The sequence below is a fragment of the Natator depressus genome, chromosome 9 (assembly GCF_965152275.1).
Source record: "Natator depressus isolate rNatDep1 chromosome 9, rNatDep2.hap1, whole genome shotgun sequence".
Classification (NCBI taxonomy): domain Eukaryota; kingdom Metazoa; phylum Chordata; order Testudines; family Cheloniidae; genus Natator; species Natator depressus.
Window position 1 is genome coordinate 81,939,685 of NC_134242.1, and position 27,760 is coordinate 81,967,444.

General features: G+C 41.4%; 1 protein-coding gene across 2 annotated transcripts; it reads right to left on the bottom strand.

The window, feature by feature from the left end:
* Window positions 1-896: 896 nt before the first annotated feature.
* On the bottom strand, window positions 897-27,728 carry MAGT1 (magnesium transporter 1). Of its 2 annotated transcripts, XM_074962449.1 has the most exons (10): window positions 27,514-27,727; window positions 26,385-26,554; window positions 25,316-25,433; window positions 23,245-23,385; window positions 22,550-22,690; window positions 21,315-21,404; window positions 18,995-19,058; window positions 16,202-16,276; window positions 13,006-13,096; window positions 9,727-11,586 (listed from the first exon to the last, which is right to left on the bottom strand). In XM_074962449.1, exons 1-10 carry the CDS (start codon window positions 27,721-27,723, stop codon window positions 11,571-11,573), a joined length of 1,116 nt encoding a protein of 371 aa, XP_074818550.1. In that variant the 5' UTR covers window positions 27,724-27,727; the 3' UTR covers window positions 9,727-11,570. The 2 variants fall into 2 exon arrangements, with proteins under 2 accessions (XP_074818551.1, XP_074818550.1); XM_074962450.1 differs by lacking the exons at window positions 9,727-11,586; window positions 13,006-13,096 and adding an exon at window positions 897-997 and having other exon boundaries at window positions 27,514-27,728.
* Window positions 27,729-27,760: the final 32 nt, after the last annotated feature.

Here is a 27,760-nt window from a genome sequence, read left to right on the forward strand (position 1 = left end):
GGCTGTGTAGTCGCAGCACCAGCACTGGGAGAGAGCTCTCCCAGCGCTTTAGAAAACCCACCTCCATGAGGGGAATAGCTACTAGTGCTGGGAGCGCGGCTCCCAGTGCTGGTGCACTGCCTACGCTGGCACTTTACAGTGCTGAAACTTGCAGTGCTCAGGGGGGTATTTTTTCAGTTGCAGCGCTGTAAAGTGCCAGTGTAGACAAGCCCTAAGTTTTTGCATTGTAGCTCCCTTGCTGGACAATGGTTGTTGATGGGTTGATTGACACCCCACCCGGGTGTTGATTATTTTCCTTGCTGTTGCCTCTGGGGAGCTAATATCTGGCTGATCTCCCAACTTAGGGCATGTTTTAGTGACAACCATACAACACAATTCTCATAACTTCATATGCATGATATCCATATATGGATAGAGAAATGACTTTCAGCAGATCATAACCTTTCCCCTGATACCTTTACATGTAAGATCATGATTATATAAAAATGAGGAATATGGGGGTTCCAGGATGCTCCCCCAAGGTATAGAATGTCACACCAGGGATGAAACTGTAGGGAGGAAAAGAAAAACCACATGACATGCTCCACCTTGCTACACTACTGTAGTATTTTAATATATATTGAAAGTACTGTATGTTCCATGGCAAACTAGATCTATTTTTTCCCCTTCTTGCTTTAACAGTTTCTCGTAAGAGGGGTCCCTGAATAGAGATAGGGAAGCAGGGTTGGGTAGAAAAGGACTCAGATTGAATGGAATACTCCAAGTTTATTAATTTCTAAGATCCAGTGGTCTAAAGTAATGAGGTTCCAGGTGTTTTTAAAATAAAAAATGTTGTTGCCAAAAAGAGGTTGGGGGAGAAGGGCATAGATCTTTCAGACTTTCTGTGCAGCTCTTGATGATGGTATCAAACTTGCTGTCATGAGGTGGACACAGGGTGTGCAGTAGAAGAAGAGTTCTGTATTGGAACATCTGCTCCTTCCTTGGTGGCTCTAATGATCTTTAGGGGTTGTAATAATTTAATAATAATATGTAATATGTAATAATAAAATAACTTCGTTACCTGTATTGCTTTCTCCTAGGAGCTGGCATGTAAACTCCCAAGGAACAGAGACTGGCTCTCACATCTTTCAGAGAATTCAGGACTTCATCAGTTTTGCATTAAGCAGATCACACCCTTTGAATGGGAGGTCCTCAACTGTTGTTTGGACCTCCTTTGTTATTTCTGAAGATTAAAGCCAGGAAGTCCTGTGCATGGTGATGGAGGTGGCCACTGAGTATGCTGTGGTATCCAACACATCAAACGCTTCCTGTAGCAGTGTGTGAACTACCAATTGTACCTCAGATACAATAGATTTCCGTTCCTCCCAATGTTCTTGAGGGAATTTCTCTATACACTGTGATACCTTGTCACAATTAATGTAATCATACTTTAACAGAAGTGCCTGGTAATTTGAGATGCAGACTTCATTATAAGTAAATTTTCCTGCCAAATAAACCTATCTCTGGGGAGGAATCCATGTCTCTTGAAGTAATTTTTTGAATCCTTGCTATGTGGACCTTTCATGCACTATCAGCATTACCAGAGATCAAGGAACTAGATATGTCTTTAAAATATTCAAACCCCTTTCAAGGGAGTTCATAATATCTATCTACCATTTTTAGAGGTAAGTGCCAAAGATGCTGGAGACTGCCACAAATGTTTTTCTTGTTCTAGTAGCCCCTCATAAATGATCATGGTAATCTGTCCAGGCATAAGAGGAGTGCAGAATATCTAGTGGTTTATGCAGTTTTTCTTGCACAAGCACCACAGGGATTTCTAAAGTCTCTTCTATGTGACACAAAAAATCCTGAAATATTTTAAAGTTATCTGGCTGAGTAGGAGTGGAAGGTGTCAAGGTGTCTTGCAGTGGCTCAAGTCAAGTGTGAGTACCAACCTCAGGACAGACTGTTAAGAAGCAGGGCACAAACTCCAAATTAGTTGTGAGTTCTATACTTAGATTTCAACAATGAATTAGCAAGTGTAAACCCCTCAGACACTATAAGAGCCCTTACATGGAGTCACAGACTTGGGTACTCTGATCTGTTTTGCCACCCACGTAAGCCTACCTTTGTGATAGATGGTTCTTTACACCAAGGATCACAGCAACATACTGGTTACTCCAAGTCCCAAAGGACCAGTCATTGCTTGCTCCCAAACATGTGGAGGCCTATGCAGCCACAAGGGACCTTCTAAGCTTCTCAGTACCGATATCCTCAGCAGCACAAGAAGTACTTTTCACTCAGCACCGACGCTTGTGGTGCCTCCCTCACTGCATCAGGAACCCATAGTACCATTACCTCCCAAGCTTCCGCAAAGGCTGGTGCAGTCCAAGGGCAAGCCTCGGATGATATCCCTGGTACCAGGCTACCTATTCCCAGTCCCAGCTGTTTCTGGCCCCTGTGCCCCATTGTCCGACATTTCAGATTCTTCCTCATCGGACTCAGAGGTGCATTCATCTTTATGACATCCAAGACAGAGGGCATACCGTTCATCAGAGACGGGGACCATAGGATATGCCACAGTCACAGCACTGGCTTCCTCCTAAGGAGCAATTGCCCAGTCAAGGATGGGTCTCAGATCCATATGAATGGCCATTCTGGACAAGTGGGGTAGCCCTCTTCCCACTAGACCCCTCCTCAACCACCTAGTTCTTTGTCATTGAGACTGCTCTCAGGGCATCTGCACCAAGAGCATCAATCTCCAGTACCCACTACTGAGCAGCCAGAAGTCATTTAGGCAGCTTCCCCCAGCACAAGTCACGGAGCAGCCACCACCTCAGAATCTTGTGTCATCCTCTTCCTCATTGTCAGATGAGGCTATTGAGGCAGCAAGCAATCCACCACCACCAGAAGACCACAGAACTCATCTAGATCTATTGAGAAGGGTGTCCTCTATTCTTGACATTCAGGCAGAGGAGATGAGTGAAAGCTGTCTCAAGTTAGTGGACATTCTTCCAGAGTGACTCTTCCAATTAATGAAGCCATTATGGAGCCAGTCAAGGCACTGTGGCAGAACCATCCTCCTTACCCCCACAGCAAAGCAAGCTAAACAGAGATACTATATCCCCTCTAAGGGATATGACCATTTGTATTTTCTCCCTTCTGCAAGTTCCTTGGTGGTGGCAGCTGCTATTGAACAGGAGAGCATGCTAATGAACAAGGACACCAACCATCGACAGCCAAAGGCAAACTTTTGAAGAGGCTGGACTTGTTGGATGCAACCTTTCTTCTACAGGGAATCTGCAACTCAGGATTGCAAACCAACAGGATTGCTCACCTACTATGACTTCACCCTTTGGGATAGCATTATAAAATTTAAAAGACAAGTTACCAGAGGACTGTAGGCAGAATTTTGAAGTAATAGTCGATGAGGGCAAGTGTCAAGGTTCCTTCCCCACTCTGAACTCTAGGGTACAGATGTGGGGACCTGCATGAAAGACCTCCTAAGCTTATTCTTACCAGCTTAGGTTAAAAACTTCCTCAAGGTACAAACTTTGCCTTGTCCTCGAACCCTATGCTGCCACCACCAAGCGTGTTAAACAAAGAACAGGGAAAGAGCCCACTTGGAGGCGTCTTCCCGCCAAAATATCCCCCCAAGTCCTACACCCCCTTTCCTGGGGAAGGCTTGATAAAGATCCTCACCAATTTGCATCAATGAATACAGATCCAAACCCTTGGATCTTAAGAACAATTAAAAAACAATCAGGTTCTTAAAAGAAGAATTTTAATTAAAGAAAAAGTAAAAGAATCACCTCTGTAAAATCAGGATGGTAAATACCTTACAGGGTAATCAGATTCAAAACATAGAGAATCCCTCTAGGCAAAACCATAAGTTACAAAAAGACACAAAAACAGGAATATACATTCCATTCAGCACAGCTATTTTACCAGCCATTAAACAAAAGAAAATCTAACGCATTTCTAGCTAGATTACTTACTAACTTAACAGAAGCTCTGAACAGCATTCCTGACCTGGTCCTGGCAAAAGCATCACACAGACAGATAGACCCTTTGCTCCCCCCTCCCCCCCAGTTTTGAAAGTAACTTGACTCCTCATTGGTCATTTTGGTCAGGTGTCAGCGAGGTTATCCTAGCTTCTTAACCCTTTACAAGTGAAAGGGTTTTGCCTCTGGCCAGGAGGGATTTTATAATTCTGTATACAGAAAGGTGGTTACCCTTCCCTTTATATTTATGACAGCAAGCTAGTTGGCAGAACTGCTATTCGGGACAGTTTAGATGGCACAAATGTGGCAGCTCAAACCCTGGCATCACCCATTTCTATGAGATGTTCATGGTTATAGTCGTCTGGGATCTCCTCAGAAGTCCAGCAGACCATTGAGGACCTAGAAGCCTAAAAGATTCCAGGGAAACATTAAAATCTATAGGATACTATACTTAGGCAACGAAGAGGAAACAGTTCAATCCTCAACTGCCATGCAGATACCAGGATTTTGCTTCCAAGCCTCAAGATCCGCTGAGGAGAAAGTACAGGGGTTATAGAAGACAACATCCACTGCCACTCTTCAGCATCAGTGGGCTCATCCTGTCCAGCCCCCTCATCCAAACAGACATTTTGATGCATTGGTCAAAGGCGGTGTACCAGTTCCATTTGTTTCCCACCTTTTGTTTACAAATTGTTTATCCCACTTCCTAAGTGCTTGGGCCCAGGTAACATAAGATTCATGGCTCTTAAGCAGTGTTCCCTCTAATTTTTTACATCCATATGTGGAATGAATGTTGTTATATGCACCAGTACAGAGGTGATGTGTGATGGGGCCAAGGGGTTTGGAGTCTGGGAGGGGGCTCAGGGCTGGAACAAAGGGTTGGCGTGCGGGGGTGTGAGGGATCTGACTAGGGGTGAAGGCTCTGGGGTGGGGCTGGGGATGAGGGATTCAGGGTATGGGAAGGGGCTCAGGGCTGGGGCAGAGGGTTGGAGTGCGGGGGGTGTGGGCTTTGGGGATGAGCAGTTTGGGGTACAGGCTGCCCTGGGGCTATGGTGGGAAGAGAGGACTCCCCCCAGCCCTCTCTCGCTGCAGCAGCTCAGGGCTGGGTGAGAAGCACCTCTCCCCAGCCGCGGCAGCTCTGGTGGGGCTGGGCCAGGCCGAGGGAGAAGTACCTCTCCTGGGCAGTTCTGGTGGGGCTGGACTGGGCCAAGGTAGGGGCTCCTCTCCCTGGCAGCTCTGACAGGGCTGGGCTGGGCTGCCAGAGGGGCTCCTCTCCCTGGCAGCTGTGGTGGGCATGGGTAGGGGCGTCTCTCCCCGCCTGCACGGCCCTTGATAGCCTGCCGCGTGACTGCACAGCTTACAGGGAACTTAGGTCTTAACCATGGTGTTGTTCTTTGAGATACATTGCAACTGTCCATTTCACAACCCACACTCCCTCCCCTCTCTCTATCAGTGTCTATCCCGTATGAAGGAACTGAGGGGGACTGAGGATGGCTCCATCTCTTATACTAGCACACGTGATGAGAAAGGGTGCTCAAGACACCGCAAGAGGTACCGCTGAGGGAAAAAGTTCTCCAACAACTGTGCACAAGGTATGCATACACCTACAGTGGAACAGATATATGCAATATCTTGAAGAACAACAGTTATAGAAAGGTAGTAACCATTTTATTATGTATTTGAACAAGTTTAGAATGAGCTATGCTATGCAATTGGATATGTCTTCTATTCCTTGGCTGGGAGCTTCTATTCTTAGATCATAAAGCCCTTGGGACAGAGACTCTATCTTCTACAAGCACAATACTATTCAACAAGCAAATCTCATCTATGCATTAATCTTCACATCTTACTGATGTGAATTGGAGAGGTTTGTTTGGATAGAGCCAATTTCCTGCATAACTGGGAAGAGGAGGAAATGTTATAATATTTTAGCCCCACACAAAATTTCACAATAGGTAGGTGTTCTTACTGAAACAGTCAGTGACATAAATGTTAGGTTTCAGAGCAAACATTCCATTAAGAGGATTGGGGAAGACAGGGCTTCAGACTCTGGAAGAGAGCATTTAATTGACTAATGTTCAGAAGATTATCTTCAAAAGCATCCAACCTAAAACCTTAACGCTTAAATTCTGGAGAAACTGATACGGCCAGCAGAGGTCCTTGTTTGTGATCCCCATGTCCTGGTTCATGCTAGTCCCTGTCCATAACTGGTGAAATCCTGGTCCCATTGACTACAGTAGGAGTAGGAATTCACTTTTTTCAAAAAATGGAAGTTTAGGTTCTATGCATTGGGTAACTTTTGCTACACAAGCAATAAAAATAATGGGATTCCAAAGTTTGAGCTGATTTTTTTTACCTATTACTATCTTTAATCACAAGGATATGCATCCGATGAAGTGAGCTGTAGCTCATGAAAGCTTATGCTCAAATAAATTAGTCAGTCTCTAAGGTGCTACTAGTACGCCTTTTCTTTTTGCGAATACAGATTAACATGGCTGCTACTCTGAAAAGGATATTATAGTTGCTAGTTAAACTTCACAACACCTCTGTAAGTGAATTTCTAATGGTCTCCATTTTACAGAAAAGGAAATGGAAGCAGTACTCTTTGATGGCCATTGAGACAAATGATCCAATTTTAGCGTTAAAGCACAGTTGCACAATGGCTTTGTCTTGCTTGTGTAGATGGAACCAGATTTAAAGTCATTTGGATGCTTCCCTTTTTGTAGGACAACCACCTACCTTAGCACCCAAAGGGCTCCCAAAAATTGCATTCAATTACTATTATTCTAAAAACAGTGTCTAGCATACACAAAGAATTCACACTCGCTCATTTCTTCAAAGGAGGAAACCAGCAAGTTCTGTTGTCTGCCATACTGAGGAATCACACCTTCATTGTCAGGTCTTGTTTACATAAACAAAATCACTCCAGTTGTTCATTTTCCACTCAATTTCCTATTTCATTAGAGAAAAAACTGCTCTCCCTCCCCTCTTCTACTTTAATTTTTTTTTTTAATATAGTGAATTGTTCTCTTAATTGCAGCACTTCTGCTACATAAAATGCTCTCACTTTGGTTTGTGGGCACAAACTTGCTCTGTCGGCAGGAAATTTAATTTATAAGGACTCTCCCTTCAAAGCATGACTGTCTTGATCTCCTGCGAAGAGGAAAAGGTAACGTGAAATGTGGCCACCGCTGTATTACACGAGCCCAGTGATGAGCTGCCAAAATCTTAACAACGGGTTCCCTCCTCACCCCACGAGGGGGTCGTTGCCCACCCCCGCCCTCCGGGACTCCTGCCCCATCCAACACCCCCGCGTTCCCTGACGCCCCCCCCCCCAGGACCCCTGCCCCATCCAACACCCCCGCGTTCCCTGACGCCCCCCCCCCCAGGACCCCTGCCCCATCCACCTCCCGCCCCTGTCCCCTGACTGCACCCAGAACCGGGCAGGAGGGTCTCGTGGGCCACCGTAGTGGCTGGAGCACCCACGGGGAAAATTTGGTGGGTTCAGAGCACCACCAGCAGCTCCCCCCCCGTGCCCAGCCCCAGATCACCTCACCTCCGCTCCGCCTCCTCCGCTGAACGCGCTGCCCCCCTCTGCTTCTCCACCCCCTCCCCCAGCTTCCCGTGAATCAGCTGTTCGGCGGGAAGCCTGGGAGGGCTGAGAAGCAGGTGGCGGCTTCCCGCTCAGGCCAAGGGTGGCGGAGGTGAGCTGGGGCGGGGAACAGTTCCCCTGCATGCCCCCCCGCAGGTTACCTGCTGCGGCACGGGCAGCCCTCCTCTCACCTCCGCCTCCCTTGGCCTGAGCAGGAAGCCGCAGCCTGCTTCTCAGCCTGCCCCAGCTTCCTGCACGAACAGCTGATTCGTGGGAAGCCTGGGGGGTGGGGGTGGGGTGGAGAAGCAGAGCAGGGCGGCGTGTTCAGGGGAGGAGGCGGCGGCGGAGCGGAGGTGAGCTGGGGCCGGGCGGGGAGCTGCCGGTGGGTGCTCTGCACCCACCAAATTTTCCCCCTGGTGCTCCAGGGCTGGAGAACCCATGGAGTCGGCGCCTAAGGCGCCACTTTTGGCCAGTTAAATTTAGAAGCCCTTTTAGAACTGGTTGTCCCTCATGGAACAACCAGTTCTAAAAGGGCTTCTAAATTTAACAACCAGTTCTAGCTAACCGGCTCCAGCTCACCACTGCATGAGCCCCTATGTTCACTGCTGCTGCATTACCCAGATAAAGCTATTTGATTTCTCTCCACCTCCAGAGGAGAAGTGGTTTTATTTGTTTTTTTTAAAAGAAGCAGAATTAAATTTTCAGACTAGAAATGCTTAGTCTGACAGTCTGGTTACATGATTTGGTAAACCCAATTTGCATAGCAGACTACAGCCAAGCCTACTATACTTGCCTTATGCTGTCTGCATAGTTTTACACTTACACATAGTCTGTAATCCCAAAATATTTAAATGTATAGCTACCACAATAGCACAACTGAGGGCAGCAGTGCTGGAATTGGAAATTTTTGCTGAGAAGGCCAGCTCAAAGCCCCTCACTCTTCTGAGCAGCATAATGGGATCTTTAATGTCTGCACAGAACAGACACAACCCTTTGGTCTAAAGGCATACACAGAGGGAATTGATGGTGTTCAGTTGATGTAGGTGGATTGAAGGGGCAAGTGGAATCTGCTAAAATTCAAACTAATGGTTCTACAGAGTGTAGGTAGTTCAACCCTGACTGTTAGATCCCTAAGCAGATCTCCTTGGCACAAAACAGGGACCTTACAGGTCTTTATTAGAGCACTTTGTTTGCTCTATTTTAATTCACCTTGCCTCCAAGTCTATGCATTGTATTTACAGTCTTGGTAGAGAAGACAGAGAAATGGTGAGAGACGTAAAACATTATCCCCATTTTATAAGTGGGGCACTCAGCCACAGAGATTAAGTGGCTTGCTCAAAGTCACAGAGCAGGAGAATCTAGATCTCTTGCCTGTAAATCCACTGCCTTAACCATAAATGCCATCCTTCCTCTCTACCCACTAAAATGGTCTGGTCCACAAGTTTCCTACAACTGCTTGAAAGCTAGTAAGTCATATAAACTATGTGCTCCTCTGAAGAGCCTATAAAATGTACCTCGTGTATTTAAAACTATTACTAGAAACAAGCCTAACAACAATAGTTAAAGCAACAAAGACTTTACCTTCTCAGAAACAGAGTCCTTAGTAGCTACGGTCTGGATAGCTTAGATATCATGACTATGTTCCCAACAGTTGAAGTTCAGCAAGTTTGAAAATAACTAATGGCAGCATTCGTGGAGTACTGATGAAAAAGCAACAGCTGAAGCAATTCATAATTGCATTGCAAACATCTTCAAAGTTCCAGCACTCAGTGCTAGCTTGCTTCTTCCTATACAAAATGCCATACTGGATAAGACCAGTAGCCCATCTAGCCCAATATCCTCTCTCAGGACAGTAGCCAAATGCATCAGAGGGAATGTACAAGAAAATCCATAAGACCAAGATAGAATTTCCTAGCCAGAAGAGTAGTTTTCTCCTAACACTGTTGTATTTTGGGACTATATTTTCTGTCCTAGTCCAGTAGGCCCCAGACAGTTTATCTGGTCATACTGCTGACAAAAAGTCTATTAGGTCAATATACTGGAGTGAGAAAAATTAACTTCACTTTCAAAAGGAATCACAACTTTCTATTTTATTAATAGAATATTTTATAATATATGTTTAAATTTCAGACGCAAGAACAAGGATCAGACTGTAAAACATTTTATTGAAAGTTGTCCAAAATCCAGTCAATCATGTGATTATCTGTGCCACTAAAGCTCATCATTCTGAGCCGTACAAAAACATCTCAATATTTAAATTGAACCATTACCAAAAGACTAGATTAGTGTAGTTAAGGCACTTGAGATGTAAGTTAACTTAGCGAACTTGCATAACAGTAATATTCTAGTTTGAATGAAGCGGTTATTTCTCATGTACTCTTCAGTCTAAAGAAGACTTCCATAGCCCTTGCCCCTTTGGGACAGAGAAGAGGACAGGAAGTGAGAAATTACCTATTTATAACATCCTCCATGATAAAACTACCTCCAAGCATTTGTTCTGCCCTGCAGCAGGTAGCACTATCTAGTCAAGCTGAAAGAGTTCCCACCAGTATAGGTGCTGGAATTCCTAGTCATGGAATTTTAAGACTATTTGGGCTGAAGCACAAGAAGTCAAGTCTCCTCCTTCTTAGGGATGGGATGAAGAAGGAAGTTTCTCAGGGGCACACCATTTTCTGCTCTTATTTCCTCTAACAAGCAGAAAGGGCTACTATAAAACTAAGAGAATCTCCACTGGGATAGTAATATTTATCCTAGGATCATACCCGTATTCCCCCCACCCAATCTCCCTGGTAAGTAAGGCTGAAGGAAATTAGAACAAGTTAAAGGAGGTGGCAAGTTACAGTTCCAAGTGATACTGACTGAAAGTGCTTGCATGTCTGCTGGTTTGGCAGGATTCTGAGAATATTTTTAAACCACATTTAGGATCCCTCTGCTTTATCAGCTGAAACTGGCTATCTTTTGGGCTATGTTTCAGATTAGTTTTTCAGAATCAACTATTTAGAATGAAGAAAAGGCTAAGAACATTCCTGACCTTGGGCTATGTAGACTGGACTCACTATGCCAGCATTTATTGCATACAGGGGAGTTTCAGTCTTAGGCAGTCAGAATCCCCACTGGCCAATTAGTAACAGGACAATGTGTTCAGAGGGGAAGGGGGGATTTCCCAGACCTATCAGACAGCTCAGGATAGCAGAGACTGCAACAAATGGTGGTAATTTTATTAAAAAAATATATCAGTGTCTTTTTGGTAATGGGGAGTGTTGAGCATTGAGGGGAAAACTCAATATTAAACCACTCTAGGTAACTTAATTCAAGATTCCACATGCATTCACCAGTGCTATATGTTGATGACTTTCCCTTAATCTATGGGGGTAATCAGTTGCACTGCATTGCAGTCAAATACAAGAGATTCAAGTTGAGGACTGTAAGATCTGCACATTTGCCACTAGAAGCTGGAGAGTGTTCCAGAAAAAAGGAAGAGGTTTCCAGGTACATGCTGAATTTGGCCCCTTCATTCATGAAAGGGTATGACTCAGGCATCAGAGTTATGAAAAAAGGGAAAGGAAAAATGCCAGCAAGAGTAGCAACAGGTAGACAGGAAAGAGAATGTAATTAAAAAAAACGAAACAAAAAACATACCACCCCCCTCACCTATGAGGGAGCAGAAAACAAAATGAGGCAAACAAATTATCAAACTGAATGTAAGTACTGTTTCTAGTTATTTCAAAGAAACACTAGTAGTCCATAATCTAAGTTTTGAATTCCACTAGGTTTAAAGTAAAATGGTTTAACATGATGTAAAGCTTATGAAAAAAGACTGAATCTTAATACTCCATGTCACATTAAGGCACTACACATTTTCTTTGGTTCAGTGTTTAACTATCTCATTCGCTTTAAAGAGAGGTAGCATGAACCATACACATTTAGCTCTTCAGTTCCATTACACACAATTTCAGAGTTGACATCTTTCAAATGCTCCCAGCTTGTGGAATCCTTTAACTCATCAGGAAACTGCAACAAAACATAGGATATTTTTGAAAAAAGAACTGAATTAAAGTAAGAAATATTCCATTTAGTTTTCTAGACGGTTTCATTTAGAATGATTAGGGGCATATGGGAGAATGTAACATGACATGAACTGGGTATATGGTACAGCTGAGGTGGAAGTAGTTGGGGAGAAGTCCCTTTACAGCAAGTCCTATAGTAACTCATAAAGTTGATTGGCTCTGGAGAGAACCACATCCATACCTCCTGGGCTACAAAGTTGATTAACATACAAAGGTCATTGATGGTAGGAGAATTAAAAGCTGAAAACGTGGGGGTTCTGACAGTCTCCTTCCACATCAGTCACTAGAAAGAGCAGTGATCCAACTTTGTCCATTGCTCTAGAAGCATGCCCTCATTAGTTCCAAAACACAATATTGATTTTAATAGAATTTTTTTTGAAAGAACGATTGCCCTGGCAGAAAGATGAAAATATCAGCCTACAGAAGCAAGGGCAAATCAAACTAGCAATAGAAGAGGAGGTCAATGGGAGCTGGCTTCCTAACTCCCATTTGAACTTCTAAAAATTTTCCCCAAAAAGGATAAAATAGTTACAAATCAAAACCTGGTGTTATATAGAGTCCTATTGATTAGGACTTCAGCCCCTCAAAAACTGTACCAGATGCTCCATATAACAAATGCAGAGATACAGACAGCTTTGAAGATCTCAGCCCAAGAAATTTAGAACTCCAGGTAGAATTTGGGTTCCAAATCCCTTAAGCAGCTTTGAAAAAAATCTCATCTCTAATGAGGTAACGATTAAGAAAGAGGTGAATTGGAAAAAAAATATAGGAAAAAAGCTTTAAGGTCATCAAATGCTTCACTCCTATTACCGAATTTATGGCGAGTAATGACAATGGGGCATTAAAGATGTTTAATACTAAGTAATCTTTGGGTTCTTACTTACTCTATACCTGTCAGATTATAAAAAGTACCGTAGCACTTTTTCTTTTGTTTTGAATAGGATAGAGGAAACAGGGACTAAACTGTTGACCACAACAGGTAAAAGTTTCTGGTCATTACTGCAATCAATTTGCTTTTACACCCCTAGTTTCACCAAAAAAAGGGTTTTCAGGACAGTTTGTTTTCCATTTTTCTTCTGAAGTGGACTTCAGGCAAAGTATTGTTTTTTATAGTCACCCACTTTTGTCAAAAAACTGTTGGGAAGGGAAACCCCAATCAAAATGAATGTAAGGTAACAGTTTATTGATTTTTAGTTACACTGTAAACCATGCAAGTAGCACCCCTATATTTTTATAAAATCTCAATGTTTTAAGTCACTGTATGTTTATTTACTAGAATATTCTCTGTTCTAATCAATATAATATAGCTACACCAACACTTATGTATTAAAGCACAATAATTTAAACAGCAAAAAAGCCATACCTGTATGGGTAGCCATGGTATTTAGATCTGAAGACAGAGAGCAGCCAGCTGAAGAATAATACCACCAGGCCAACACCAGCTACACACATTACTGTAGATAAGCAACACAGTGCAGAATAAAATGACCAGACAGGTAAGTCTACCCTGAAAACACCACTATGGATAGGGCTTTAAAAATGCTCAATAACAGCTAAATCTCCACCTGCTGCACTCAATGGGCATTTAACTGTGGATGTCAACAGGAGCAGGATTAGGCGATTGCTGAGTCCCTTTGAAAAAAATCCCACCCTGTGATGCTGGCAGACCAGGTGCCAGCTCTTGTCAAGGCTTTAGACCTCAGCAGAGCACTGACAAATTCACTGCTGGAAACCAGTCTGTTTTTTCCTGTGTGTTAGTATGGTTAAGATGGGTACTGAACTTACAACCAGGTGTTTAGACTTTATAAAATGCTTGTGAATTGCTGCATGCATTAATCTCACTTATAATATGTTTATCACACGCTATCAGGAAATATTTAAGTGTTTGCTTTGCAACTGTAAAAAAAAAAAAGTTTGCTCTGAAACTCTGAGCCCAGTCAGGAGGGATCATCTCCTGTTCATCAAGAAGGCCTATCAAAACTAAATGGGCCATTGTGGGACACCACAATACAAAGGCTTTGGCTATGTCTACACAGCACACCTTATAACGGTATGGCTGTGCTGCTGCAGCCTCGCTGTTGTAAGGTGTGCAGTGTGTGGCTCTCTAGCTCTCTCGAGCGACAAAATAAAACTACCCCCTATGAGGAGCGGTAGTTCTGTTGACAGGAGTGCAGCTCGCGACGACGAAGTGCTGTCCACAGCAGCGCTTTTTGTTGCTAAAACTTGTTCCCGGGAGGTAGGTGGGGGGTGTTTCACACCCAAGTGACAAAAGTTTTAGCGACGAAAGTGCAGTGTAGACATAGCCTTTATTAATTGCCCCTTCCACTCTTGAAGAGGCTACATGCAAAAGGGCTCGTCCCATCAGCTTGAATTCAGGAAGAAGAAAATACAACTAGCTGACAAGAACATTTTTCATCTCTTTTGCTGTTTGGACTCACAGGGCCAGAGCTATGAAATAGAAGCAGAGATCTGCAGGGTCAACCTGGGTTAGTCCTAAAAGACATTCAGAGCTGACAGATAACAACAACTCTGTCACCTTTTGAAACTATACACTAACTCATTTGTTTATATGTGTTTGCTTGCTTTAACCTTGTAATAACTAACTCTCTCATTTCTCTTCTTAGTTAATAAATTCTTAAATAGTTTACTATAGGATTGGCTACAAGCATTGTCTTTGGTGTGAGATATAAGGTACAAATTGACTTGGGTAGCTGACTGGGGTCCTTTGGCTCTAGGAGTAACCTGAATACAGTATTTTGTGATCTTTGGTGTATAGCAACCACCTATCACTAAGTCCAGCTCGCCTGGATGGCAAGATAGACTGGAATGCCCAATGTGACTGAGACTCCATGGTAAGACTTATAGTGCTTTAGGAGTTAACACTTGTTACTGGGTTGGTGAAATCTAATTATAAAACATACAACCAGTTTGGGGCCTTTGCCCTACTTCTTGACAGTCTGCCTTGAGGTTGGCACTCATGGTAGCGGGCCACTCCAGACAGCGTGACACACCCTATATAGATAATGCAGATCCAGTATAGAAAAACAAGCCCCTCCATCTCTTTTAATTAACAAATATTACATAGCACTTATAAAAGTCCATATAACCCAGAATGCCTTTTTTTCCCCCTCTCTTGCACCTCACTAAGCTCCTCCAAATGCTTCTGTAGAAACAGAAAGTTCACCTCTTTCAGGGTATACTATGCACAACAGTTCAACTGGGTAGAGGAAAGCATCTCTCTCTCTCTCACACACACACGTACGTACGTACGTACGTTGTGGAGCAGCAGAATAGGGGAAGGTAATTTCATCCCTAGGTTGGGAAGTAGCAGGGCAAAGGAGACAAAGGCTGGTGTCAATAACTCCCTGCTCCCATCCACAGGGCTGAGTGTGCAGGGGGAGTTTGAGCAGAATTAACAGTTGCAGATAAATGAGAGGAGCTAGTGCACGGCCAAATAAGAGTTCTTGCACATTATAATATAGAAGGTTGTGGTTGGGTCAGCGTATACTTTTCTGCTGAACCAACCGTCATGAACCGTAGAGAAGGAAATGTGCAAAACATTTCTATAAAACAGACAACACAGATGATATACAAGCATTTAAAAAAACCTGAAGGTGACAGTGTCCCTTTAAGAAGCAGCCTACAAATAAATGTTTGAGAACCTCTGTGATAAACCATAACTGCCACAATCTATTAGGTTAATAATCTGTGAACTGACAATAGACTGAAAGAACATTAGTCGTCTTTGTTACACGAACCAAATGTACATAATGTTACTTGAGGTGTACATGCTTTATCAGGTTCTAAAATAGAACTGTGGAATGTGACAAGCTAAAGGCACCCCAGTGTGTAAAGGATTAGCAGGTCGCTGCCTGTCACATTGCTATTCAGGATGAACTATAAAAAGGAAGGGGAAGGTGAGTCAAAGAAGAAAGCTGTATCTTCTCCCCTCCTGGCTGGTTAAAGCAAGGAAAGCCTCCGAGGAACTATTGCACAGTGTTTTCCAGCTGATTTGCTCTCTGCTTCATGATAATCTGTGCATAATAAACAAATAAACCCTGAGGAAAAGGCTTTAAAAGGACTAAGGCCTGGAGCTTTATGTCCATTTCTTGGATGATGACTAATCTGGATTTTTAGTTAAAGGCCATTTTAGAAAATCAAATATATATTTGACAACCTGGAGCTACCCCAGTGCTCATCCCTCAATTATGAGTTTAATAAATAGTTGAGCTTTTATCTTTTAGTAGTCTCTCACAGAGAAACGAGACAATAGTGAGACACTATCTTGCTTCTCTCCTCTGTGCTCCAAGTCCACTCCAACAATTGTATGAATAAAAGAGGGAATGTGAATTAACTTTGAATTTTATGGTTTTGCTAGATTTAGTGAACGAAGAATTAAGTGCAGAGAACCTAAACACCTTGGGGCGGGGCGGAAGCTAATAAGAGTGCCAGCACTGTCCTAAACCATCACACTGGAAACATTTCCTGAATGCATCTTCCCTTGATGGAGATTCAATTAAGCAACAAAATGCACTGCTTGGATTAGAAGTAGTACTTACTTTTTCTTTTCCCCACCTCCATATCAGAGGTAGCAGCTTCATGCAGGAGTACCATTCCTAAAGTAACACCACCATCTGAAAAGCTGTTTAAGGCTAAACTGACAGAGACACCATGTACTTATTTTTAAATTTAATAAATCCATTCAATCATAATCACATATGTGGCACATACAAAACTTATTAGAAAGATTAAAGACTCCCCAACCAAGATAGACACTGTAGAAAAATTACAACTAACATGCAGTAATGGTACTATTATTCCAGGAAACACAGAAGAGCAAAAACCAGGAAAATGTAAGGGATCTGTTTAACTGCACTAGCTACAAATCATAATTAGACTAAGCAAGCTTGCAACAAATAGTACTTTTCCCTCAGAAAGAGGGAGGTATGAATTAAGACCTTGCCTCTAATTCATATTGCTCTACCTTGTTCACCTTCCCATTCCTGATGAGAAGTGACTCTCAAAAGCTTGTCCATGTTATTTAAATTCTGTTGGCCTAACAAGATGGTAGTTAATATATTTCTGTTTTTGTTTAATTTGACAGACTATAACAGGCACAAACAGCAAAGTCTGGACTTTTCTGTTATTCAGTTTGAACTATTATTCACCAGTAAAAATACTGCTAAAATTAAGGTCAGGATTTATAAGCTGGTTATGCTGTATTTGACCATAAGGAAATCTAACATAGTGAAACTCTTTTGAAAACAAAACAGAACGCAAGCCCTACATTGTTTAATTGCATTCTAATATGTACATTTCAGGCCTAATCCTGCTCCCACTGAAAAAGAATGGGTTTTTATCATTGACTTATAGACCCTTCAATTCCAGTTGAAATGACTCTTCAGTTAGTGAAGCTACATGAAAAGAATGACTTAATTATGAAATGATACTACCAAATTGTGCCTTTTTTGAAGAGCTTTAATGATTAGAAAATTTGGTAGGTACATGGAGGGAGTGGAAACACAGACACACAAAATGAGAGCACTTTAAAGCCCCCAATTTGTTTTAACATCTTGTCATTGCAATCTGCCTGACACCTCTTGATAGGTGGAATTTGACTAGATTCAGAACCAATAGAGGAGAGTAATAATAGCTAAAAAAGGAAAGAAATTCCCTCTGCCCCAAAACTGGTCTTTATGGCAACATTTTTGCCTCAAAAAATATCTCCCATGCTGTTCAATAAATGCACTGAAATTTGGAAACCCTTTCAAAACACAGAGTCACAAAACACTATCACCTGCTTAAAACAACCAGAATAAATCAAAAGTGCAGTGAAAGAAAACAAAGATTCCTGGTGCTCTGTATCAAACTTAACACTAATTTCTTCATTCACCTGAACTGACAAGTTATCATATATTGTGACTACACTGTAATATTGTAAAGAGACAAAAGACTGAGCCTGTCATTTACTGAAATAAAGAGAGACTCTGGGGGGGAAGAAAAATAATTCACACAAGACCCATTTTGGAGCCTGATGAAACCGGATACGAGCTGAGAATTACAAGGTCAACTGTAGTTTTTTGTTTTTGTTTTAAAACTAGGAATGTGAAACAATGAGAAAGTTAATGCGATTTTAAGTTTTGTATCATTTATATAATGTGTACCTCCAAAATGCTTAGCAGAATTAAACTACAAAAAGGAAAGGAATTGGGGGTGGGTGAGTAGAAAAAAGGTAGACTGCATTTTCAGATGAGAAGAGAGCTTGAGGTGGAGACACCCTAGAAAGTCTGCTCCAGATGGCAACAGCTGTAATCGAGAGGCTCATGCACCAGTGACCTTACTACGGGAAAGGAAAGGTCTACAGGATGGCTGCAGTATATTATGGAGAGGTTAAAGGAAAAGGGAAGGGAATTTTGTACTAGATCTTAAAATGAACTAGTAGATGTGGAGCCAATGCACTAGCTTGATGTTATTATGGTACATTTTCTGCTCTTTGTACTTTGAAAATGCAGGCAGGGGTATCTGAAGAGCGGGGACTTTGAGGCTGTAGAGAGGTTGTTGCTACAGAAAAGGCGAGGAGACGAACACCTGGACGAAGATTTCAGTAAGGAGATAAGGCAGTGGCATACAGAAGTGATGTGGAGGTCGGAATTGGTGGATTTACAGAAACACAAAAGATGCTTGAGGAGGAAAGTTCAGAAACAAGGACAACTAAGGTTACCGACAGTGGAAGGAAAAAAGTTGCACATCTGAGCTGAGGAAAAATAGGAGAGAGGAGTTGAATTGGAAGATATTCCTCTTGTCCAGAAGAAAAACTTTAAAAAACACATGTGAAGGCAGTGGTGACAAAGCTATAAGTTTACTCTGTCAAGACAGGAAAACAAAAGGTGTGAAACATTAGCATAATAGCTAAGATTAATATAATGATAGGAGAACTTAGAAGTGTGCAGTGGCCCATGAACTAAGCATCTATGGGATTCCATTGGACAGGAAGTCTTAGTACAGAGGAAATACTCCACCAACAGAGAGAGAAAGAATGATTAGTTCTGCTTCCACTTACCTATTGCCAGACACTAACACAGGCTGTCTCAAAGAATGCAGTCTTCCACAGCTTCATTTAAGGACATACGAAGAGAATGATACCTAATCCTGTTGAATTGGCAGATTGTGGGCATAACGAAATGTTAGCTGTTGACATATTATAAAGGCACTGCAAGGTTGTGGTCACCAATATCGGTATTATGTGATCAGTTTGAATCTTAGCAAACTACTCCTGTAGTGAAGGGAGAAGGTATATGTTTGGCAGAAAATTAAATTGCCATCAGATATGTATATTTCATTATAAAGGATACTAAACAGTAGAACAATGTGTGTTTCAGCCACAAATTGGGCTTGGCTGCTTCCATGGATATAGTTCTGTAAAAGACAAAATTCAATTAAGAAAGAAACTTTGGAGCAGAGTTTAAAGTAATTAGTAATGGATATAAAATCTGGCCATTGAGAACGAGATAAACAGAAAGCAATAGCAAAACACAGGAAATGCAGATAAGAAAAATATTAGAAATGAAAATTATTTTCACTCAATGTGGCTTAGACAATAAAATATTAAGCATGGTTTGTTTGATATTAAAAGGTTGCAAACTGAACAGGTTAACAAACAGCTTAGACTATATGGAGAATAAAATTTTACTGCTAGTCAGTTACATATGGAAAGCTTTGCGTATGCAGGGCTATGTTAGATCCAAGCACAACAACATTTTTGACAGCAGCTCAGCAATACTTTATAACACGCAGAGAATTAAAAAGGAACATGTGGTTTGAAAGTGTATGTGTCTGTCTGGGTAAAGATCATGATATAATTTCACATTTTACTCACAAGTTAATTTAACGATCTGTGAAGCAGCATTCAGTTCAGTGTCAATATCTGGGGCACAGGCATCTCAAGAGATGTCATATACCCAGTACAACTGAGAAGCACTTGAGTTGCATCTTGCCTATCTGATATGCAAGGCAGAACTGAAGAGGACAAGACAGGCTGATATAACTTTTTAATAAGTCATAGGATTAAATTATTATAAAAGTTCAGTAAAACATTGCCAAAGAGAACAAAAGCATGTCTGAGTACATACAAATAGAAATAATGGCTTTACATACTAGTTACTGGGTATGTGGAGGAGGTGAGGAGAGAAGTTGTACATGTTAAAAAAAAAAGGCAGGCCAGGTTCTGGGAGGCAATAAAATGGTTTAACACAGAACCTGAAAGCAGCAGAAGAAAGTTGCTTAAAAGTCCAACTGCTGACACTTCTCCCACTGCCTGGAGAGGTCTTAGTTTCATTTTTTAAAATGTGTGTATGGAAGTGACAGAGTAGAGCAGCGGGGGGCATATGAGAGATGGAATTAAAATTTATGGAGACAAGACAAAGAAGGATGGATGGGCTTGAGATAAAAAGTAGATTAAAAAAAAGCCAGTTCTGTTAAAATAATGTACCTCCAGAGTCTAAGCAGACAGTGCAACTATTGCGCTTCCTCTAAAATAGATTAGTAACAAGAATATATTCTAGAAGAAAGCGGTTAGCAAAATATCTATAAAATGTAATTCCAAGTTTGGAAGTAGAAAATAAAACAGGTATCATTTCTGACTCACCTAACACAATAATTTGTACTTATCTATCCTAAGTAATTCTTTTTTGTATCTTCACTTAACTTTTGATATGTCTACAGCAAGAAATGGAAGCCTCCTCTTAAAAGGCAGCATACCTGAAACTAAGAAGTCCCTCAGCATTTAAAATAAATAAATGGAACTATAGACAATGGAGTTGTCTCTTCTGAATTGTTTTTCCCTGCTCCTAATACAGGGTTCTGTCTAGACCATTCCCTTTTTAGTATTAGCTATTACATGCTATCTAGTCATGAATTAGAGTGATTTATCATACTGAGTTGAGCATGGCATGTCATCAGGCTGGTCAAAATGATCATTCTTAGTCTGATTAGTGACTACATTTCTAGTTTTATTTTTATGTATTTTATTGCACACAAGAGAAATAGCTACAAAAGACAAAACACTTAAACTGAATCACACATTAAGCAGCCTTTGTTCTTGGATCATAGGGTTAATAGCACCATTCTTGTGGCATTGACGCTAAATTATAAGGCACTACAGCAAATAGCAGTCTGGTTGTAATGAACTTCAAACCAATTTAGTATATACTGTCACATTTACTTTATGTTCTCTAAGTGCTAACAACTATGTAGTAAACTTGATTGGCAAATTCTGACTTCATTGCTTTGTGATAACATCCAAAATATTAATCACAATCCATAACAAAAAGGTCATGTTTCTTTGTCCTTCTTAGTCAAAAGAATGATAGGACCCGATGTGGGTCCCTCTAAATCCATGCTGGAGCCCTGAGGAGATTCCTGTTCCCACATCTTACTCTCGAGGCCCTTCTTTCATGATTCCTATATTTCTGGCAGAGGATAAATAGGTATTCCTTCTAAACCAGTTAATACAACTCCTCAAATTTGCCCACTGACTGCTCAAGAGCTCCTTCTATAGTATTCCTACTCTTGCTGACACAGGAAGCGAGAAGTCAGAAACAAAACTCGCATCCTGGATTTTGTGTTTTTTAACATGGATCTTTTCACTGTAATCCTACAAAGATAAAGACTTACCACTTGTCCTGTATGGGGATTCTTATGAGCATATGGTGGCCCTCTGATGTGATTCCACATTTGGCCTGATGTCATTGCTAGCACAAAACACTAGAAAGGAAGAACATAAGACAAATTAGTATGGACCTCATACGTCTCTCTATTCAGTTTTCATCTTTGCAATTCACTTCACCCAGGAATGTACAGATGTTGATGTCGCCTTATACAACGCATACCACAATATCTATTCTTAACTGATAATGTTTCTCACAGTTTGAACTGAAAAGCTTGCAATCAAGTAGTACTACCAGACAACCAAGAAAAAAAGCTACATGAACCTCATCTTCACTCTAACCAAAAGTATGGACTTTTCCTTCCAGAAGTCAGGTTTTTCAAAAATCATCTGCACTCAAACCTGAAAGTCTGTGGCACAAATAACCCTTTATGTAAAATATGAATACTGTAGTAATATGATCTGCATTACACCGAACTCTTGGTCCCCGTGCTTCTGGATTTTGCCATTAAGATCAAAAGACTCTTTACAGTGTACTACGTTCTAGCCAAGATGTCCTCTCTTCTTAGAAGAACAATAAGCTCACATTTCAAGGAACACTGGATTTGCCAAACTAGATCAGGCCGCTGTCCCATCAAGTCTGGTATCAACTAATAGCAAACAAAACCACACCAAAGCCGTATAGCAGGGAAAGATTCTTTCCGATCTTCTGAATGCTATCAACATATGCCCTGATATATAACATTTGATTGACTGTATCTTGAATAACTTCAAACACTGTTGGTCATAAAATTATTCAGCCCTTTTTATATACCCAGCACCTGTACCAATACTTAGGACTTTAAGCTGCAATTCCGGAGGCCAAATAGCAAATGTTTGAGTCTGAAGCCTGTATTTTAATATCCTGAAAAATGAGTTTTTACTGAATTAGACTAGGGATAATCAGAGCCTAAGTATAAACTGGGTAAAAAACTCATTTTAAATAAAATTCACACTAACAATCTGTGTGGAGGGATGTGGCATGTAGTCTGGCCTCATCTGTTTGGTTACAAATGCTCTCCTAAATTGCTCATGTTCAGCTTACTCTGAGGTCAGTAGGAGAATCTGGTTTATAATACGCCCAGTTGACGGAAAAAGGTTATTTGTTTCACCACTAAATAGTTTCCCACGCAGGAGAGGTAACAAAGCAAATGCAATATTTCCTTCCCTTTCAATTCAATCTGGATCAAGTATTTTTGCTTACCAAAGCAGCAAAAGCCCAGCCAGTTTTGTTATAGAGAAAATCCAGGTTGCTTCTCCGTAAGTACACAAGGCCACCAATGACCGCCAGCAGCAGACCCAACATCAAGGGACCAGCATAATTTGGAGGTCTTATCACTCGAATCTATGCAAGCAAACGGTTATCTTAAAAAAATTCTTTTTTAAAAAAAACAGGATGAATATGGAGAAATAAAACCATACCAATGTACACAACACACCAACTTAATATTTCTTTAATAATTCTAACTGTAGTTCAGAAATGAATGCCTTTTATCTTTTGTTTCAATAATACATACTATAGAGCAAAATCTGTTAGGCCATATTTAATATTCTTCCTGTGATAATGATAAAACAGCTTTATTTCCATGGAGGTGGATGCTTTTACTGGTGGGTGAATCCACACAAGTTTGTAAAGGGATTTGGAATCATTCTAGGGGGAGAGCATTAAATAAATGTAAAATATTATAATGTGGCATGTTAAACAAGTTGCCTGTTTTTAAGAGATACTTCATCTCCAAAGCTCAGCTAGACACAGCTGGGCTTAGGACCTGCTTTTAACAGTGTCACTGAGTAGCCAATTAGAATAGATTTCCTTCCCCATTGTGTATATCTGGCAAACAGACTCTCCACAGCTAGATTTACATTGCAGGAAGGAAATGAAAGTCCATCTGTACTTACATTGACATCAGTCCTATCAGCTATCCAGCGAGCAAGCTGCTCGGCCGCAAAACCTCGCACTTGCAGCTCATACGTGTCACCCCTTTTAGGTTTCCCTTTAGCTGGGAAGTTAATGAAGGTTGGAGCCGAGTTCATGTTTAGCTGCATTAAAAAGATTAATAAATAAAAGTAGAAGTGAAGCATCAAGAATTAAAGTTATTTAGCCATTTAAACTTTTTTTATTTTATTGCACTTTTCTTATTTTATTTGTTTCTCATTCATGTTTTGTCCTGTAGCTTATTCACGTAATTAAACAGAAGGGCTATTCATAAAATAGATCTCATGGGTATTTCAACAAAAAATGGTATTGTAGCTTGAATGTTTTTTCTCAAAAAATGGTCTAGGATATGCAAAAATCCATGACACAAAATTATGTATACAGTACATTAGTCAGACACATTCTTCTTGAATGCTCCATACTTTCTTCTCTCTTTAGTATCCAGAATGTCCTGAGACACCCACAGTTATTCGATACCCAATGCTAACAATAATGCACATCTCAGAAAGCAGTTTGAAACTGGATATTCTCCCATTAGGTTTAACACAGCACTGTTTATTTTCTAATATAAACAATATTCTCATGTCTTCAATACTGACATCTGTGGTCAGCAAAGAACTCAAAAGAAGGCTGTACAGTTAATACATGTACCTGAAATCAGCTGAGAGATAAAGCTCCTGAGAGTTGTCTATATGGTAAAGTACTATTCTTGCCGTTGCTCATAAAGGAAGGTTTTTTGAGTCTTTGTATACAAGTATATCTATAAAGAAATCTATATAGTAGTGTCTAGAGTAAACGTATTGGCATCAAAAGATAATCGCATACATCTTAATGAATACTGATGAGCCTTCTCTTAATGTGTTCTAGCATATTTCTATAGCGAAGCAGCTATTTCTGTCATAAAAGACCTGCATAAAATTTCCAACAGCACGGCTTCACCAAAGTTTCACTGTGAGCCTAAATCTTAGATAGGATGTGTAAACCTTTCAGTGACCCTGGACTGAATTATGCTTTTAGACTGAAACAATCATGGCACTCAAAGCTTGGCAAATCAGCTACAAAATCTGATTTTCCTTTTGAGTTGCTTCAACATGAAACAGAAATCACAGTTTTGTAAAGGTCCAACTGTAAATCTCCAAGATCAAGATTTGATAATTCTCTGAAAACAAATTAACACAAACATAATGTACATTCTGGATCAAGTACTATCCTGAATAATCTGTATGATTGAGCTGCACAGGTTCCAAGTAACTTGAAAGACTGCAAGGAGGGTGGCATTTCTAGTTTCTTCTGAGGATTTTGCACTTCTTTCAAAAACAGATTTTGTGTCTTAAGAGACAGACCACAGATTGTTTGCCTATAACTAACATGGTCTTTTATTTTTAGGAAAAAATTAAGTGGACATTTTAAAGAGTAATTTACTGTGCATTCCTAGTAACTTGTCACATTTCTGAAAATCAGACGGACATGAAAATATTTCCAGTCAGTTAAAAAAAAAAAAAAGAATCAGTTTTCTGACACTGCTCCTTTAAATGGGACACCGAGTTTCTTAAAAATACCTTTATAACAAATTAAAGGTTTTTCCCTCCCCCATCACTGTTTAGAGTTAGAAGTCTTTTGCAAACTGCCAAAAACATTTAAATTAGTTCCGGTATTTTACAAGTCACTGTAATTCCATTATTACACTGAATGGCATTACAAGAGTTAGACATAAAAGACCTAATCAGGTCATCCAGTCTATCACTCATGCCTATTCAGCACTGTTACTTGCATATTATTAGTAGTTTGGCCTATTAGTGCTACTGTCACATTAGCAAACAAATCTTGCATATTTCTCATGGATTGGAGGGTTGCTGTGGTTTTAAAAAAAATCTGTGCAATTTCTATTTTGCAGCAGTTTCGTTACAGATTGGCCAGCATCCCTCATTATGGTAATACTGTACCATATCTTCTGTATTGTAGATTTCTTTATCACTACCCCCCCCCCAGTTCTCCCCAACTAAAAATCACTTTAAAAAATGAAAAATATATTACCATCTGAAATACATCCGAGCCTTCATCAAAATCCACCATGGCAAAAAAAACCTTATTGGTAAATGCACTGGAGTATCGCCAGGAGTTTGCCAGAATCTGGTATTCTTCATCAGCTTGCCTGAAGAAAAAAAAAAAAAACATATAAAACCAGATGCTATACACATGAGGCTATGTCCAAAACAGAGGGACCTGTGAACATCCTTCCAGCTCTAACATCTCACTGGAAGTAACATCTCCCAACCACACCAAAACTCCTTTTCAGTTAAGATTTTAAAACTAACAAGATGTGTCATGCTTCATTGCTCATTCCTCTGTTTTCAGCACTGGGCACACAGAGTTTTTTGTTTTTAAGGTGTGGGGCAGATCTTCTGGACTGGTCAAGCTGCGCTGGGCCCACCATCAGGAAGCAGGGCATACGAAAAACTGATGCTCAAGGCTGTTTTTCATTGTGCCCAGCTGCCTGTGCTCCAAGGTGCTGCTGTGACAGCTGAGGATCATCAGAATGCAGCAGAATTCAAGGTACGCCCTCTTCCCCCAACATGCTTCTGTACATGGAGGTGACCCAGAGATTTCCCTGACTAGCCATTAAAGCCATCTTCAGTGTCCCTTTATATCTCTGGAGCAATGCAAAGTGGCAGAAGCAGAACCCAGAATCTGATACAGTATAAATGTAAATAAATACTCTAGATATGAGCAAAATCTTAAACTGCAAGGCTCAACAGCAAACTCTAAAAAAAGTGTTTAGCCATTCACCCAAAAAGATTAATGTTAACCCCTCCAAAAACTTCCCTTTTTCATACTGCACAGCTGCAATTATTGCAGCACAGAGATCAACACAGTTAATATGACTTTAGATGATCTGTGCATGTGCATATATAAGAGATTGCATTAGAAAAATACTACTACAGTTTATTGTGTCTTAATAGCTCTCTCCCACTCTGAAACTGCTCAAATTCAAGAAAAAGGTATTGCAAAGTAGGTCGGTACAGCTTTTACCCACTCAGAACATATGGCACCTTTTACAGTAACCATTACATTTAAGTTCTTTAGAATTTAATTAAGTCCATACTTGCACACGGCACACTGTCTGTGAGGCTGAAGAGCAGTGAACATCACAACCACTGAGTAATTTCTTGGTGGTGCCTTTACAAGGCGACGAAACTTGTCTCCATTCATTCGGATAACAGCTCTTTTGCTGGCCCACTCCATCAGCTGGCTAACTTTTTCAGATAAAACCATCTAAAAAATGAAGTCAAAAATGTTTATTTTAAAAACTGGACTGACATTAAAAAAAGTCTTGTCTTTTGATACTCTGAACCATTAACAGTCTCATGGTGACATTTCAACAAGATGACTGAAATCCAAAAGAAAGCAAGACACACATTATGTGGTCAGGTTGAGAGAGTCCACAGTTTTTTATTATAACAATGTTCAATGGGAGTTCTGAGTGTTCAGTACTTCCAAAAAAAATCAGGTCAAAAGCCAATGATCAGGCATTAATGTACCAAGAAAACAGATCCTAATATTGTCCAGTAATACTAAACAAGCCTACTGATTTAAATTAAATTATAGATTAGTTTTGGATCACTTCCTGTAACTTAAGAACATTACCTTGTTCAAAAAATAACTGCTCAGTTGCAACGATTTCTCTATTCGGGATACTGTTAATAGGCTCCATTCTCTTTAGCTAATCCAGACAAACCCATACACAAGTAGTGCAATCATTTTCACATATAAAAACACTTATCTGCATGTAAGCTCGGACACATCTTAGTGACAGCAACTAAGTAAGGTCCACAATTCTTCCCTACCGATGACCACAGATGACCTCGCCTCAGCCACGACCCGGCTCCCCACGCTGCCCCCCTCCAGGCGGACGGCTCCCCACAGGCGGGGGCCCGGCTCCCCACGCTGCCCCCCTCCGGGCGGACGGCTCCCCACAGGCGGGGGCCCGGCTCCCCACGCTGCCCCCCTCCGGGCGGACGGCTCCCCACAGGCGGGGGCCCGGCTCCCCACGCTGCCCCCCTCCGGGCGGACGGCTCCCCACAGGCGGGGGCCCGGCTCCCCAAGGCTGGGCAGCCCAAGGACATGGCCGGGCTCCCCCAGCGGAAGGTAGCCAGGCAGACTATGGCCCTTATAGCTCTGGGAATCCCGGGCCGGTTTCTCCCTCAACCCAGCTGGTGGCGGAGGGCCCTCACCTCCTTCCGCTTCTGCCCTGCAGCCCAGGGTCCCTCGCAAGCCATCAGCACCACCAAGACCCCCAACATCAGCACCCGCAACGCCGCCATGTCCGCTCGTTCCACCGGCACACGCCACTGATTGGCCCTGCCGCTTACTCGGAGCACCACTCTATTGGCCGAACAAGGCGGACAGACTACTTTCCATTCACGTCCTTGGCTCCAGCTCATTTTGTATTGGTCTAACGTCCTCAGCCGTCAGCCAATC

Excerpts from the sequence above, each read along its gene's own strand:
- MAGT1 (XM_074962449.1), bottom strand. The coding sequence starts at position 27,723 with ATGAGCTGGAGCCAAGGACGTGAATGGAAAGTAGTCTGTCCGCCTTGT. Across the intron at positions 26,555-27,513 it reads CAGGGCAGAAGCGGAAGGAG|ATGGTTTTATCTGAAAAAGT; the intron begins GTGAGGGCCCTC and ends TTCATTTTTTAG. Across the intron at positions 25,434-26,384 it reads AGACAGTGTGCCGTGTGCAA|GCAAGCTGATGAAGAATACC; the intron begins GTATGGACTTAA and ends TTTTTTCTTCAG.